This window comes from Rhinoraja longicauda, chromosome 14 (genome assembly GCF_053455715.1).
Source record: "Rhinoraja longicauda isolate Sanriku21f chromosome 14, sRhiLon1.1, whole genome shotgun sequence".
NCBI lineage: Eukaryota > Metazoa > Chordata > Chondrichthyes > Rajiformes > Arhynchobatidae > Rhinoraja > Rhinoraja longicauda.
In genome coordinates, this window is record NC_135966.1 from 41,202,050 (window position 1) to 41,215,772 (window position 13,723).

At 45.1% G+C, this 13,723-nt stretch overlaps 1 protein-coding gene across 1 annotated transcript in view; it reads right to left on the bottom strand.

The window, feature by feature from the left end:
- Positions 1 to 6,368: 6,368 nt before the first annotated feature.
- The window catches only part of LOC144600221 (protocadherin Fat 1-like), a 119,849-nt gene continuing 112,494 nt past the window's right edge, over positions 6,369 to 13,723 (bottom strand). Inside the window, exon 23 of the mRNA XM_078411753.1 lies at positions 6,369 to 8,657. Within this exon, the coding sequence (XP_078267879.1) occupies positions 8,149 to 8,657 (509 nt within the window). The 3' untranslated portion in view covers positions 6,369 to 8,148. The remainder of the gene's footprint in view (positions 8,658 to 13,723) is intronic.

Sequence of the window (13,723 nt, forward strand, 5' to 3'; positions counted from 1 at the left end):
CAAGATGCTGGAGTAACCCAGCAGGTCAGGCAGCATCTCTGTGGAAAATGTGTAGGCGATGTTTTGAGTCTGATTTTTCCAATTCAATTCACCTGAGTTCATCGTACTCTTTGCATGTTGCATTTTTTTAGGGAAAAAATTAAGTTAAAATATTTTTAAAGGAAACTGCTGTCAGAGTTTTGAAACAGTTTGTAATTTTGGGTTAAGGGAGAGACAGATCAAATCTTGAGCAATGAAGAAATACAGCTGCATAAACATACTAGATTGCCCTCAACTGGATCAGTAATGATATTACAACTTTAAGGCATTACATGCTATTACAACTTCAGCAGGTCACAGATTGAGAAGAAATACAAACAGCAAAGCTACCCCTGAAGAGATATGAAATATACAGAACACACTCATTTTTCACTGTTTCTTATATAATAGATTTTTAGCTGTTCCAACTTTCTATTCCCCACCCCCCGCCCCGCCACAAACAGTCTGAAGAAGGGTCTTTGACTTAAATGTCATCTGTCCATGTTCTCCAGAGATGCTGCCTGACCTGCTTAAATAATCCAGCACTTTTATAGATTTGAACTCTTTCTTTAATTGTTCACTAAAGTTGCTGTATGTTATCGAAAGGACACAAAGTGCTGGAGTAACTCAACGAGTCAGGCAGCATCTCTGGACAACATGGATAGATGACAATTCAGGTTGGGACCCTTCTTCAGAGTACTTGTGAGGTGGGGGTGGATGGGGCATCAGCCCAAGTGTTATTCCAGTTTAGCACATTCATTTTTGCCTCAAATTCATACCAGGCAGGCATTTCCCAGACAGTTTCTGATCTCGTCGCCTCTGGTGATCTCCCCATCATAACCTCCCTCCATATCGTTCCCTAGCGCCGCACTACCCACTTCTATCTCCTCGCTGAGTTACTCCAGCACTTTGTGTCCTTTTGTGTAAACCAGCATCTGCAGTTCCTTGTTTCTGCACTAAAAATTTTATCGAGAAGGGGTGATCTCATTATTTATTTATGGCCTACAGATCTGTAAAATGGTGTATAAATTTGGTCAACGTCGATGGTTAATTGTTCGTTATTACCACATGAACAAACACATAGTGACATTCTTTTTTTGCATAGAGTTCAGTAAAGTATCGCCATACCACAATCACTGATCAGTACAAAGTGTATATAAATAGTTCACTGAGTCCACATGCACAAATCGCCAGGTTTTGGCACCATTTCATAAGTCCAGTCCAGTCCACGCGCTCGGTCTTCAGGAGAGGCGCCCGTTCCAGTGGCTGGAGGGCCTCAAGCCATCTCCTCTGTCTGGATCGTCCAGCGAACCATCGTCCCTTTCCTAGCCCAGACACCTTCTGCCTTTGTGCCCTGGAAGCGCATCCCCCAGCTGACCTTGAGGTCACAGAAAGTAAGACCCCTGTTCACTCAAGGATTTGAACTGTCAAATTATGTTCTCGAAGTGCAAAAATGAATGACTAAAACATTGCGTGTTTCTCCCAACCTCACATCCCCTGGCAGAAAAAGATCTGAATTTAAATAATGCTCACAGGACCTCAAGAAGTCCCAGAGTAATTTCCTTCCAGCGGCAGCTAATTTGTCGAGCTATGTTGTGCATTTCTTGCCCCATTCAGAATGTCCAAAAACATTCTGTGTCCCGTGAAGTAACAAAAGTCCACCAAAGCATTTAGAGTTTAGAATTTAGAGATGCAGCGTGGAAACAGGCCCTTCAGCCCATCGATCAAAGGAATGGCACAGCAGGCACAATGCAACAAGAGCCCATGTGACCTACTCCATTCTCGAAATGGAGGAAACGTAGAATGTGATGCTGGAGGAGATAGTTGAGGCAGGTACCATTGCAATTTTTAAGAAACATTTAGACAGGTACATGGATAGGACAGGTCTAGAGGTATATAGGCCAAACGCAGGCAGGTGGGACTAGTGTAGATCAAACAGGTAGGTGGACTAGTGTAGATCAAACACAGGTACGTGGGACTAGTGTAGATCAAACACAGGTAGGTGGGACAAGTGTAGAAGGGACATATTGGTCAGTGTGGAAAAGTTGGGTCGAAGGTCCAGTTTCCATTCTGTATGACTCTATGACCCTATGGAACACATTCCCACAAGAAAGACATTGAATAATACTTGGATGTGTGTAAAAATGAAATAATGCTGAGTTTTGCAAGGTCACACGTGCAAGCCCTTAATATTGTGCAGTGACATGTTCATAACCTCAAGGTGTACCGCGAGGTGTGGTGGCCTTGCATTGAATCGTGTCATCCACATTAATCAGTGGGATGGGTAAAGTTCTGATCCCATCTCCCTTCAGCTTGTAGATGAGGATGATAATGCCCTTCTTCTTTGATTCTGACACCAGCTTCAGAGAACTTGGCTTTAACCATTCACATATTCCTGGAGGCAAAGCACTCGACATGCATATGCTTAAGATGTACTAGACAGACACCCCAACTAAAGTGCTATTATTTATTCACAGCTGAGCTCTAGGCCATTAATTCTCCACAAAGATCAAACCAAGTGCCGACAGGCATGAGACTACTCTTTGTACTATTATTTTGGAGTTTCCCCAGCCCTCTTAAGTTTGAAACTGAGTCCCCCCTCAGAATATACTAGAACAAAGCAAATGATAAGAATAAGTTAAATGGCAATTCATTATAGTCAAAGCTCCATTAGAGAAATCATGTTTAAAACTCTGAGCAAACCATAATACAGTCATGGCTCTGCAAGGCACTATTTATTCTGATAGTGCAGCTAAAATCTCTTCAAAAATAGATGTAAATATGTTTTATAAATACATATTTTTTAGGAATGCATTTAATTGAAAACAAATTGAAACATTAAGAAATGAGAAGCAGTGAAATAAAATAGAAAGTTGAGTAACATAAATTAACTGGCCTTGCATACAGTTATGGCCATCCCATTACAGGAAGGATGCTGAGGCTTTGGAGAGTGTGCAGAAGAGGTTTGGTTTGGGGTGTATTAGCTCCACAGAGGTTGGACAGACTTGGATTGTTTCCTCTGGAATTCCAGAGGTTGTGAGGAGACCTGATAAATGTATATAAAATTACGCAAGTCCGAAGGGCATGTTTCCACGCTGCATCTCTAAACTAAAGAGCCATCCTGACTGGGCCTGAACAGCCTCTGCTGTTCCAAATGTACCTACATTCTATCCTTTACGACTTTCTCCACCAATTTCCCTACCACAGACGTAAGGCTCAACTTCTTGGTTTAGATTTATTATTGTCACGTGTACTGAGGTTTAATAAAAAACTTTGTTTTGCCTGCTGTCCAGTCAAATTGGATAGATCTGTACAAGAATACAATCAAGCCAAACTCAAGTATAATATGTAGAGCAAAGGGAAAGCTGTGGAATGCAGAATATAGTTCTCAGCATTGTAGCATGACAGTTTGAGAGATAAAGCCCAATGCCCATAATGAGGTAGAGGGAAATTGGGCTGTAATCTACCTCATGGAAGGACCGTTCAGAAGCAGATCACAGAGGGGAAGAATCTGTTCCTGAGTCCTGCCTGCACACTTTTAAGTTTCTCTATTTTCTGCCCAACAGGAGCAGGAAGAGGAAGGAATCACGGGGGTGTGAAAGATCTTTGATTATGTTGGCTGCTTTTCTGAGGCCAAGTGAAGCATCGATGGAGTCTGTGGTGGGGAGTCTGGTCTGTGTGATGGACCATGCCACATCCACAACTCTCTGTAATTTCTTGCAGTCTTGGGCACAGCTGTTCCCAAACTAAGCTGAGATACAACCTAAACACTATGCTGGGTATCTGACATTCCTGCTTTTTTTAAGTCAAGTTTGACTTGCACGGTAGCGCAGCGGTAGAGTTGCTGCTTTACAGCGAATGCAGCGCCGGAGACTCAGGTTCGATCCTGACTACGGGTGCTGCACTGTAAGGAGTTTGTACGTTCTCCCCGTGACCTGCGTGGGTTTTCTCCGAGATCTTCGGTTTCCTCCCACACTCCAAAGACGTACAGGTATGTAGGTTAATTGGCTGGGTAAATGTAAAAATTGTCCCTAGTGGGTGTAGGATAGTGTTAATGTATGGGGATCGTTGGGCGGCACGGACTTGGTGGGCCGAAAAGGCCTGTTTCCGGCTGTATATATATGATATGATATGATATGACTACATTTATGGTTGCCACAGATAGTGAGGAGCTTTGTTTTACATTCCATCCAGATGCAGTTTAATGTGGATAAGCGTGAGGTTATCCACTTTGGTGGTAAGAATAGGAAGGCAGAGTATTATCTGAATGGTGTCAAGTTAGGAAAAGGGGACATACAATGAGATCTGGGTGTCCTAATGCATCAGTCACTGAAAGGAAGCATGCAGGTACAGCAGGCAGTGAAGAAAGCAAATGGAATGTTGGCCTTCATAACAAGAGGAGTTGAGTATAGGAGCAAAGAGGTCCTTCTGCAGTTGTACAGGGCCCTAGTGAGACCGCACCTGGTGTACTGTGTGCAGTTTTGGTCTCCAAATTTGAGGAAGGATATTCTTGCTATTGAGGGCAGCGTAGGTTTACTAGGTTAATTCCCGGAATGGCGGGACTGTCATATGTTGAAAAACTGGATCGACTAGGCTTGTATACACTGGAATTTAGAAGGATGAGAGGAGATCTTATCGAAACGTATAAGATTATTAAGGGGTTGGACACGTTAGAGGTAGGAAACATGTTCCCAATGTTGGGGGCGTCCAGAACCAGGGGCCACAGTTTAAGAATAAGGGGTAGGCCATTTAGAACTGAGATGAGGAAAAACCTTTTCAGTCAGAGAGTTGTAAAGCTGTGGAATTCTCTGCCTCAGAAGGCAGTGGAGGCCAATTCTCTGAATGCATTCAAGAGAGAGCTAGGTAGAGGTCTTAAGGATAGTGGAGTCAGGGGGTATGGGGAGAAGGGAGGAATGGGGTACTGATTGAGAATGATCAGCCATGATCACATTGAATGGCGGTGCTGGCTCGAAGGGCAGAATGGCCTCCTCCTGCACCTATTGTCTATTGTCTAAATCATAGCATCCATGAGTGTAATCGTACAATAAATGAGTATAACAGAGGGTGCATGAGGAGAAATGAAGAAGGTATAGTCTGAAAACTGTGATGTCCAGGTTCAGGAGCAGCTTCTTTCCAACAACTATCAGGCTACAGAACACTACAACTAAACTCTGAAATATGAACTGTCTTGGTTGCACCAGGGACATATTGGGCTTTATTTTGTTTTGCTCTAGATTGGGTTTATTGTTTTAAACTTTTTATTTTTGTTGTTTGTTTGTTAATGTTATATATTGAGTAATGAGCTTACAATCCTGTTGTGCTGCTGCAAGTAAGAATTTCATTGTTCCGTTTGGTACATGTGACAGATAAACACTCGTGATTCTTAACATGAAGTGCTGGAGTTGTTAAAGATTGTTTTCTCTAGACAGACACCAATGCAACAAACTATTGAAAACAGTAAAGTCTTTATTACGCCAGGCGGGAGTGGGGAGGTCAGCACTGGGTGTCTTTAGACATCCACCGCTCACCTCGTGTCCCACTCTAGAAAACAAAGGACAAAACAGTTTAGTTATATCCTTATCTTATCAGTGAATGATGTGACACAACTCACATCATGGCCATATAAGGTAGTAAAGGAAATAAGACCATGTCCATATAAGGTATTAAAAAGTCATCAGTAGGTCAGTTTTTTTTTCATAATAAAGCAATCTCAGTGTATTCTTATTATCTTTTTAGCAAAGCCAACTAAAGGTCAGTTTTTTTTCATAATAAAGCCATCTCAGCGTATTCTTTATTTTAGCAAAGCCAATTAAAGGTCAGTTTTTTTCATAAAAGTACATGTTGTACTTCCCAAGGTTAGACACTGCTTACCTCTTTCTGCTTAGCTAAGCAATTTACAATGTGCAAGAAGAGGCAGGCATCCATTTTGTGACCTGTTTCTTTTATAATTACTTTAACTCTTTCAGAGTAACTCAGCAGGTCTGGCAGCATCTCTGGAGAACATGGATAGGTGACCTTTCTGGTCAGGACCCTTCCTCTCTTGAAACAGTGCAGAATAACATTGCAGCTACAGAAAAACGAGCACATAGAAAAAGTGCAAGTACCACAAGTAAAGGTGCAAGTATCACAAGTAAAGGTGCAAGTAACACAAGTAAAAGTGCAAGTCCCACAACTATCCTCTTGACGTTCCTAATATCCTGCTGACTGCCACCTCACTTCTACACTTTATTTTTGCAGAAACAAAGGATTGTCTGGTGTTGAGTCACTCATTTAAAAAAAAACAGAATAAAAACAAGAATTTAAAGATCTGTAATCAAAATAAAACCACATTTTATTGAATTTATCACAAATTTAAAAGAAAAACACTTTCTGTACAAACATAGAGAGAAACAATATGAACAATGTACACTGGCCACTCAAATAAAACATGCCTGGAAATTCATTCCTCGTTTGGTTGTGCTAAAAATGTTAGACAATGGCGTCAGTGTTTTGCTGGCCTTTGGGGACATGGTACAACACAATTTTTATGATCTTACATTATATGCAACACTCCTGATGAATGGGGATGAATTTTTGGGCAATATACTCACATTTCACTAAAATGATTGGGAAACCACAACATGTTAGTATAACTATACCAGCAACAATGGACATGGCCTACATTTTGATCTCCAGAAGTTAAATTCACTGAACAATGAGTGTCACTGTATCACGGTAGTGTTTACCTTCATCAGCAACTTGGTTCATTCTGGGAAGTTGATTACTCTGCATTACCATTAGATATGAGAATCATCGTGGTGTAGCACCATTTGTTCAGAAGCCTCGCAGATAATGAATTCAGTCTAAGTTCCACCCTCCCCTTCCATAAAATGTATGACCTTGATAGAGAATCTCCAAGTTGTGGCCTACAAACACATTAGCCAATTTATTTATATGTTCATCTTCAGGTAGAAAGCCATTTTGTAAAGGCGGACTGCTTCAGATTCATAGCCTAGTTGAGGCCAATGCTATGAATGGAATGGAGGGTAACAAACTGTAAACTATTCTACGCTGTCATCTTATATAGATCTACATGTTTGACAGTCTATTCCATTACTTATTATTACTGACTGTAGAGGTGTATAATGTAAAATAAGACTTGGTTCAATACAACCTAAGATGTCAGTTGCTTAAAGTGAAACCCAAGATAATATGAGCTGATAGTTTCTGATTCAAACTAGATTCAAGGGAGGGTGTTCTTTTGTTACATCAAGTTCTGACCAATAATTCTTTGAGTAAGTAGATAGTGCAAACTCTTTTCTCCACTAATATACCTTTCAAATCAGGCCAAGCATATGATCGAAAGAAAAAAAGCTTTTTGAACAATCATTGCAAGGAGTAAAAAATGAATGGAATAATTTCTTGGGGAATGGAATAATTTATTTCCCAATTTAATATTAAAAGCGAGCTTTATTCCCTGGCCAGGTAGATTCAGAGCGAAGATTGTGAACTCTGGAAGTGATTGGAGTGTCAGTTCCCATGTAGAGTAACAAAGGAGCTTGAAACAACTGCACCACAATAAACATTATCACACCTCAATCCCACAAACACATGCTGAATTCAAATTGTGACAGTCAAACACAACAAGTATTAAATTGGCTTTCTTGTTATTTTTTAATACGTGCATACCCATTAATAGCATACCTGATGCAAATATCCATGAGCAGAGACAGCATCCAGAATATTGTGCACGCTCTTATTATTTCAATACTTTTGTGGCTGGGGATGGGGGGGAGATTATATTTGTATAGGACTACAAAAAACTGGAATTTCACCATCTCGCAAAGATTGCAATCTGAAAAGTTATAATATTGTGTTCCTTTCGTGCCAGTCCAGTCTTCGGAGGGATGTTTCTCAGTCAGTTAACCTCCATACAATGTCATCTCAGAGCTGTAACCTCAGAACCTGTCTGCCGCTGTGCCACGCTGTGCCACTCGTGTGATCACAGGCCTGGACTCAAATAGGCAGCCCAGTTGCCCAGATGATGACAAATCACACACTCCCTCAGTATGCTTTTGCTCTGATGGCCCTCCTTCCGGGAGTTTATAAAGTCATAGTGCATGATGAAAGAGCAGTGAAGGAACTCCCTCATTAAAACATCACCTCTTCGCAGCTGCCATAGTCACTCTCCATGAGATCGGAGTCTTCGTAACAAGTGGGGACCACCAGGTGAGGAGTCATGCCCTGCGGGTGCATGGGCCCCCCGCACTCCGCGTAGGAGGGCTGGGCCACACTGAGCCGGACGTGAACCTTCTGGTAGCCAGGCTGCGGGACCATGCCCGGTGCCGGGGCCTTGATCAACTCTGCCGGGTAGTAGCTGATGGCCGTGTACTCGTTCTGGCAGCGGGACGGCAGTAACGGCATCGGGTTGCCATCGGGATAGTCCTCCAGCCTTTGGTCATTGTACTGCGGAGGCAGCGGTGCCCGCTTACTCCACTTGGTGTGGTGGTCCAGCGGGAAGGGGAAGCCATCAAACGAGTCAAAGCGCTGATTGCCCGCCGGCCGTGGGTGATTCTCCTCCATTCCTTCGTAACGTGCGTATTCCTGTGTTCTCGGGAGCTGGGGCTGAGGAGCCCAGACTGGAGGGTCACCGTGGTAGACTGAAATATCAAACAAAGTGAAAAGAAATTATAACGTGCTTATTTATACATCCACACAAATAATCACCAGGCATTTCCTAAAGAAACCACAGCCTCTGAAGGTCCCAACCCAAAATGTCACCCATCCATGTCCTGCAGAGATGCTGCCTAGTCTGCTGAGATACTCCAGCCATTTGTGTCCTACAAAGATTCCAACATCTTCTCTTCCTTGTGTCCACACCATATGTAGCCTTTTGAAGGTTGTTACATTGTTTGTAGGTGTACCAACAGAAACAGATCCACCAGCCCATGCTGGCATTTTTGCCCATTAACACCCCCCTTCCACCTAAATTCCTTCCTCTGGCTTCACAATTTGCACATCGTCTATCCAGCTTTTGACTTTTCATCTCTTTTTTTTTCAATCATATGCCTATCAACCCCCCCCCTCACCTGTATCCACATATAACTCAGCCTGAGGAAGGGTCCCGACCCGAAACGTCACCTATCCATGTTCTCCAGAGATGCTGCCTGACCCACTTTTTCTCCAGCACGTTGTGTCTTTTTTTGGGAACAATCATCTGCAGTTCCTTGTATAACTGAATTAAGCATAAATGGCTCCTACATCCTTTATGCACTCATATTGGCTCAGTGTACCTTATTCTACGGAGATAAGTCTGGGCAGACAGGCTAGTCCCACACCCTTACTGTTCGCAACTCAGTACCCAGATCAAAATACTTAATTTGCTGGTAACAATACAATATATCTTTATTGTCATTGTACCCAGGGGTACAACGAGATTGGGAATGCGCCTCCCATACGATGCAATAACGGCCCCTTTTAAGCCATTTCAGATTGTTCTATCATAGATATTGTCAATGTTGTAAACATTACCCCCATTCCACACCTTCTATTTAAAATTAGCTACTATTCTCTTTTCCAGTCGTAACAAAGAGGCAACAAAGAGACCCGAAACAGTGAATGTTTCCCTTTCCATGGATGCTGCTTGACTTGCTGAGTTTCTGCACTTTAATTTCAGATTTCCAACATCTGCAGGTTTTTCTTTAATTTTTAAAATTACATAGGTATATAGTCAGAGTCATTGAGATACAGCGTGGAAACAGGCCCTTTGGCCCACCGAGACCATGCCGACAATCTATCATCCGTTCAACCTAGTTCTATGTTATCCCACTATATCCTACAAACCCGCACGTCTTTGGGATGTGGGAAGAAACCGGGGCACCGGAAAGAAACCCATGCAGTCACAGGGAGAATGTGTAAACTCCACAAGGGTGATACCTGAGGTCAGGATCGAACCCAGGTCTCCGTCGCTGTGAGGCAGCAGTTCTCTGCGAGAACAAAGTTGTACTACGATACGATACGGTGCGATGCAATACGATAGAGTTTTATTTATCCCAGGAGGGAAATTGATCTGGGACAAGTAAAGTTCTATCGTATCATGTCATATCGTATTGTAGAACAACTTTGTTCTCGCAGAGAACTGCTGCCTCACAGCGATGGAGACCTGGGTTCAATCCTGACCTCAGATGCTGCCCTTGTGGAGTTTGCTCATTCTCCCTGTGCTCCATGGGCTTCCTCTTCTGACCAGTTTTGTGTGTTGCTGACCCATTTGCCAGAGGGCAAACTCCTTCATCAGCTCAATGCACATCTCTTGAGTTGCTCAGATCCTCTGCTGCTAACTTGACTTTCTCTTCTATGCTCCTGAACCACGAAATCCGACTGCACTATTCCGGGATTTATGTTCACCCTCTCCAACATAAGAAAGCCTGCTCTCTCCATTCACACGTTACCACATGTTTCTTTTGTTAATGTGATTTATTTCACTGTGCCTCCTATTGCCTAATGTAATTGTTGCTTGTGCTGCTTCTCCACCCAACCACTTTACGGCTTCTTCTTGCGTTTGAGGCAGCAGAAATTATGTAAGGCCCTCCAGGCGCTGTAGCCAGTGCAATGTGCTGTTGTCAAGGGCCGTGAGATCTGCCCCTCCACCAGGGGGACGGAGGACAGTGCAGTCAAAAATGACGTGCTGCGCTGTTTGCTGGTCTGCTGCTGATGAACGCAACCCCCAACGATGCATGTTGGTGTTGAACCGGCCGATCCCTGTACAGAGCCGGTTCAGGGCGACCCACTCTTTGCGGGACATGTCCGAGCCGGGTGGGGCTGTGGTGTTCGGTGCGACAGTGAATTGAGGAGGTGGCGATGTCTGTTCCCAGCTGGATCTCCATGCTCCTAGTATGTTGAAACCGGAGCCACAGAGGGTCGCTGCATGACGGGAGAAAGGGTGACGAGATGACAGGCGTTGAGGTCCCAGTTGCTGTGAATCCTGGGCGAGGTGGTGCAAAGGATGTTTGGCGTCCGATGGGGCCTTGCACACCAGCCTATGAGTGAAGAACTCTCTGCGAAGCTTGGCGGGTGCGATACCTGCGAGCACCAGCAGGAGATCCGTCGGAGTAGGGCGTAGGCAGCAAGTGATGATCCGCATGGTGTCGTTGAGGGTGGCGTCTAGCTTGCTAGTATGAGCGCCGCGGCACCATGCTGGGGCGGCGTACTCAGCGGCGCTGTACACGAGTGCAAGAGCACTGGTTCCAAGAGTAGATGTCCTGGCGCCCCATGACGATCCGGCCAAGCAACGCAGGAGGTTATTCCGTGCCGAGACTTTAGCACGGAGACCTTCAAGGTCTTGCTTGTAGGTCAGCTGCCGATCTAGTTTCACCCCGAGGTATGTAGGAAATGGGTTGTAGGGTAGGGGTGACCCATTGAGGGTGACGGTTAGCTGGCGTTGAGCTTCCTTGGTGTTCAAGTGAAAGGCCGTTGTTGTGGCTTTTGCCACACTCAGTTTTAGTCTCCAGGTCTTAAGGTAGCCCGCGCCAAGTTCCATATCCGCCGAGACCACATCCTCAACATTTGACCAACTCTTTGCCGAGTGCAGTAGGGCCAAGTCATCTGCGTATCCATACTGGCGCGAGGTCGTGCGTGGCAGATCGCTAATATAGAGATTGAAGAGCACGGGGGCCAGTACCAAGCCTTGGGGGACTCCGTGCCTTTGGCATCGTAGTCGGCTAGATTGTCCGTCGCTGGTCTTGAGTACAAAACTGTGGTTGGCAAGGAGGCTCTGGGGCTCACGTTGTCGACCTCCTCGTGGTGAGCCCCATCAACTGACCCCAGTCAGGCGAACGACAACAAACAGAGACAGCAGAAGCAGAAAAAACAGCTTGCAGCCCAAATGCAACCTCAGTCGCTGCAGCTTGGCGCCAACCCGGAGCATGCGCCCTTCTTAGGGCGGGCACCTACGGATGTCGAACCGGATGGCATCACCCTGCTGCAGCTGAATGCGGAAGGCCTCACCAAGGCAAAGACCACCATCATTGAACATCTGCTACAGACCCACAAAGTCACCGCAATCCTGCTCCAAGAGACCCACAAAAGTGACAGCTCCCACCAGTAGATCCCTGGTTATACCCTGGCCGCCTACACTGAGCGTGGCCTACACTGAGTGCGGCCTCCACGGGATTGCCACTTTTGTAAGGAACACAGCAAAATGGAAAGTGATTGCAATGTCCCCTCCTGACTCCGACGCGGAATGGGCGGAAAAGCAAGTGGAAGTTGTCACTGTCATCAATGTGTACAAGTCACCTTCTACCAGGTTTCACAAAGACTCCATCCCCGCCTTTGGTTGGCCCTGCATGTACGCTGGAGACTTTAATTGCCACAGCACCACCTGGGGCTACCGTTCAACTAACCCAGATGGCGCTGCACTAGAAGACTGGTCCTCAGCCACTGGCGTTCAACTCCTGTACGACCCAAAACAACCGGACAGCTTCCGCTCTGGCAGGTGGAACACCACTACCAAACCCTGACTTGGCTTTTGCAAACCTGAATGGACCACCCCCACACTGTATCACCCTGGATCACTATACGGCTCATTGTATCTTCTGTGTATGTATTCGCATTCCTTCATTCGCAGAATCAACACAATATGAAGCACAGAAAGAAAGAGACACAAGAGACTGCAGATGCTGGGGCCTGGAGGAAACAACAAACTGGAGGAGGACAAAAAGGAAGCATTCTGTCTATTGTGTCTGTGATAGTTCTTTAATGGAGCAATTTGCCCTACTCAAATCAAAAGTAAAAACAGACCACACAGTACCTCAGTGCAATAGGAAGAAGGTTTATAGAAGATACAGCACAGACACAGGTCCTTCGGCCCTACTCATCCATGCTGTCCAATATGCCTGACCGGGTTAGTCCCACTTCCCTCCCTGTGCCCACATTCCTCAAAACTATTCCTATCCATGTACCTTTCCAAGTATTGATTGGTACGGGTGTCAGGGGTTATGGGGAAAAGGCAGGAGAATGAGGTCAGCAGGGGAGATAGATCATCCATGATTGAATGGCAGAGTAGACTTGATGGGCCGAATGGCCTGATTCTGCTCCTATCACTTATGAACTTGTGCCTTTTAAATGTCATAATTGTACCTGCCTCTACCACTTCTGGGGTGGCACAGATAGGAAAGCTACTCCTCACAGTTCCAGAGATCCAGGTAGTCTCTGGGACCATGACCTTTTGGTGCTCTGGTTCCTTCCTCCATCCAAACACCCCGCACCTCCCTCCTTTCCACATCCCTAGGATTAATTTATTAAATGATTGCAGATCCACCTCTGTGAGCAGCGCATAAATTGTCGCCTGGCTTGGGCGCCATCTTGGATCAATTTGCCTCTGTAAATTGTTCTAATGTGAAGATGACTGGTAAAATTTGGGTGAAGTTTGATTGGAATGTACAAGATGGAAGCAGGCCATTTGGCCCAGCGGGTCCTCCTGAGATGTGGGAGAAAACCGGAGCACCTGGAGGAAACCCATGAGGTCACAGGGAGAACGTGCAATCTCCACACAGGAAGCACCTGATCAAATCTGTGCCTCTGGCTCTTTGAAGCAGCAGCTCCACCACCTGTGCCACTATGCCACCCCTAGGAGTTGTGGGAAATGTGGGAAGAATAAAATGGGGTCGGTGCAGCATTAGTATAAATAGATGCCTAGTGGGTGCATCTACTTGCCCGTTGAAAGGAACAG